This window comes from Malurus melanocephalus, unplaced genomic scaffold, assembly GCF_030028575.1.
Source record: "Malurus melanocephalus ecotype Western Australia unplaced genomic scaffold, MMel_1.1 scaffold_1193, whole genome shotgun sequence".
Taxonomy (NCBI): domain Eukaryota; kingdom Metazoa; phylum Chordata; class Aves; order Passeriformes; family Maluridae; genus Malurus; species Malurus melanocephalus.
In genome coordinates this window covers 31,127-33,115 of record NW_026624425.1, presented here as the reverse complement: position 1 = coordinate 33,115, position 1,989 = coordinate 31,127, and the positions used below count along the sequence as shown (strand labels likewise).

Here is a 1,989-nt window from a genome sequence, read left to right as displayed (position 1 = left end):
ACCTCCTTAATTTTGGCTTCCAGCTGGATTTTGGTTTTGATGAGCTGGTCACACCTTTCCTCAGCATCAGCCAAAGCATCTGCTTCCTGGTGGGTAAACAAAGATGCTGGTCTTTTATAATATGTGGAAGTTTCTCTTCTCTTTGTTTTTACCTATCCATTCAGACAACTTTATAATGTTGTCAGGTTTTCTACCTGGGAAAATAGATCTGCAAGTTCTCATTTCAGAATGAGTTTAATTTTTTCTTTTATGGTTTGCTCTTTCAGAAAGATCTTTTAGGCTTTGTAATTGTGAGACTATCTCATGCAGTTTACGGCATCACAGAAAGTGATCATCTCTGTCACTAATTTTCTGGTGAATGGATGTTTGGCTTCATACACATTAAACAGTGATTTTCCTTTCCAGAACATGTTTTTTTTTGGTTTTTTTCTATTTTTTTAGCACCTACAATTTTAGGGGGTATTTTTAATGATAATCTACCACATGTGGCAAATAATGAAAATTGAGGCTGCAGATGCAAATCACTCTAGTACTCCGAAATGAAATTATTTACTTGATTACTAATCTGCTTTATTATTCTGCATTGTACTAAAGCATGTCTAAATAATAGAGAGGTGTGAAGTGTCTACTCAGAGCTGGTGGTTCAGTGTTTTTATAAATATTTACATTCTTCAAATTTTGTACACAGATTCTACATGAACAGGTTATGGATTAAAGGAGGGTGGGCAGGATTTTGGCCACCCGSAGAAGTTCACTATTTGCTTGCATTACAGTGTATCTACCTGTTCCTTTCAATTTTCCCAGGGAATAATGAGCACTCTTGAGCATAGAGAAATACGCTACAACCCTGGAAAATAAGACTATTGTTCAGAAGCAGGAGCTCTGGATTAATTCCTGCTTAGAATGTGGAGAATTTTCAAGCCATGTTTCCCACATCCTGGGTGAGCAATTATACATTTGTTATCAAGTCACTGAATTTGCAAGCATCAATTCGAATTCTTGTCTCCATTTACTGTCCCAAATCAACCCATCCTGGTGAGATAGAGCTACTACCAGCAGGAATCACATGCTTGAATAGAGTAGGGGATTCAGGTATAATACTCTCCTGCTATCTAGAGATGGTGTCTTCCTCAGAAGGCTGGAGCGCTGACACCCACTTGAAGCTCCTTGCTTCTTTTACTAGCTGTTAGAGAGCTTACCATGCTCTCTCACACACTYTAAGACACTACTTTCTCAGCTTCATGTTCAATCTAATGGACATCTGTTCATAGAYAGAGCTCAGAACATACAGGTGCTTTTTCTAAGTGGAAAATAAATGGTGATACTCACAGACTGCACTTGAAGCTGCAGGTCATTTTTCTCCTTTACTAAAGAAACCATTTTCTCCTCCAGTTCCTTCCGCTTTGCTTCWGACTTCGCAAGCTCTTCCTTGGTTTTCTCAAACTCCCCCTTCATGTTGGCCATCTCCTTCTCAGACTCTGCACTCTTCAGCAAGGGCTTGATCTTGAAGAACAGCTTCATCCATGGCCAGTGTTTGACATTCATGAATGAACGAACATTGTACTGGATGCAGAAGATGGATTCTCTGAAGCATAATTAAAAGCATGCAATGAATATTCTCAGTTTGACAAATCATCAACACTTTCCCCCAAGCAGAGTGCCTTTAACTGAAGAAGAGGAATGTGTACCTCCGCTCCACCATTCTCTGGTACTCCACTCTCATCAGGAAGCCCCTGCACAAGGCTTGGGTGCGAGTGATGAGCTGTGCCAGCTTCTCATCCCTCATCTCCTCCAGAAGCCCTATCAGCCCAGCTTTGAAGAACACCTTGAGAGAGAGAACATTGCAGCACATCACTGTCAGGTAGAGCAAGGCAGAGACAAACAGTGAATGGGGGTGTTTGTACCTTGGTGTGTCCAAATTTGTACTGGGTGTGGTCCACATCGATTGACCCAAGGAGCTTCTCAGAAGCCTTCTTGCTATCGATGAAC

At 41.0% G+C, this 1,989-nt stretch overlaps 1 protein-coding gene across 1 annotated transcript in view; it reads right to left on the bottom strand.

The window, feature by feature from the left end:
• The window catches only part of LOC130586526 (myosin heavy chain, skeletal muscle, adult-like), a 15,758-nt gene that overhangs the window by 5,908 nt on the left and 7,861 nt on the right, over positions 1 to 1,989 (bottom strand). The window contains exons 18-21 of the mRNA XM_057387341.1: positions 1,905 to 1,987; positions 1,689 to 1,825; positions 1,330 to 1,585; positions 3 to 86 (exon numbers count right to left, since the gene is read on the bottom strand). Coding sequence (XP_057243324.1) covers positions 3 to 86; positions 1,330 to 1,585; positions 1,689 to 1,825; positions 1,905 to 1,987 — 560 coding nt within the window. The remainder of the gene's footprint in view (positions 1 to 2; positions 87 to 1,329; positions 1,586 to 1,688; positions 1,826 to 1,904; positions 1,988 to 1,989) is intronic.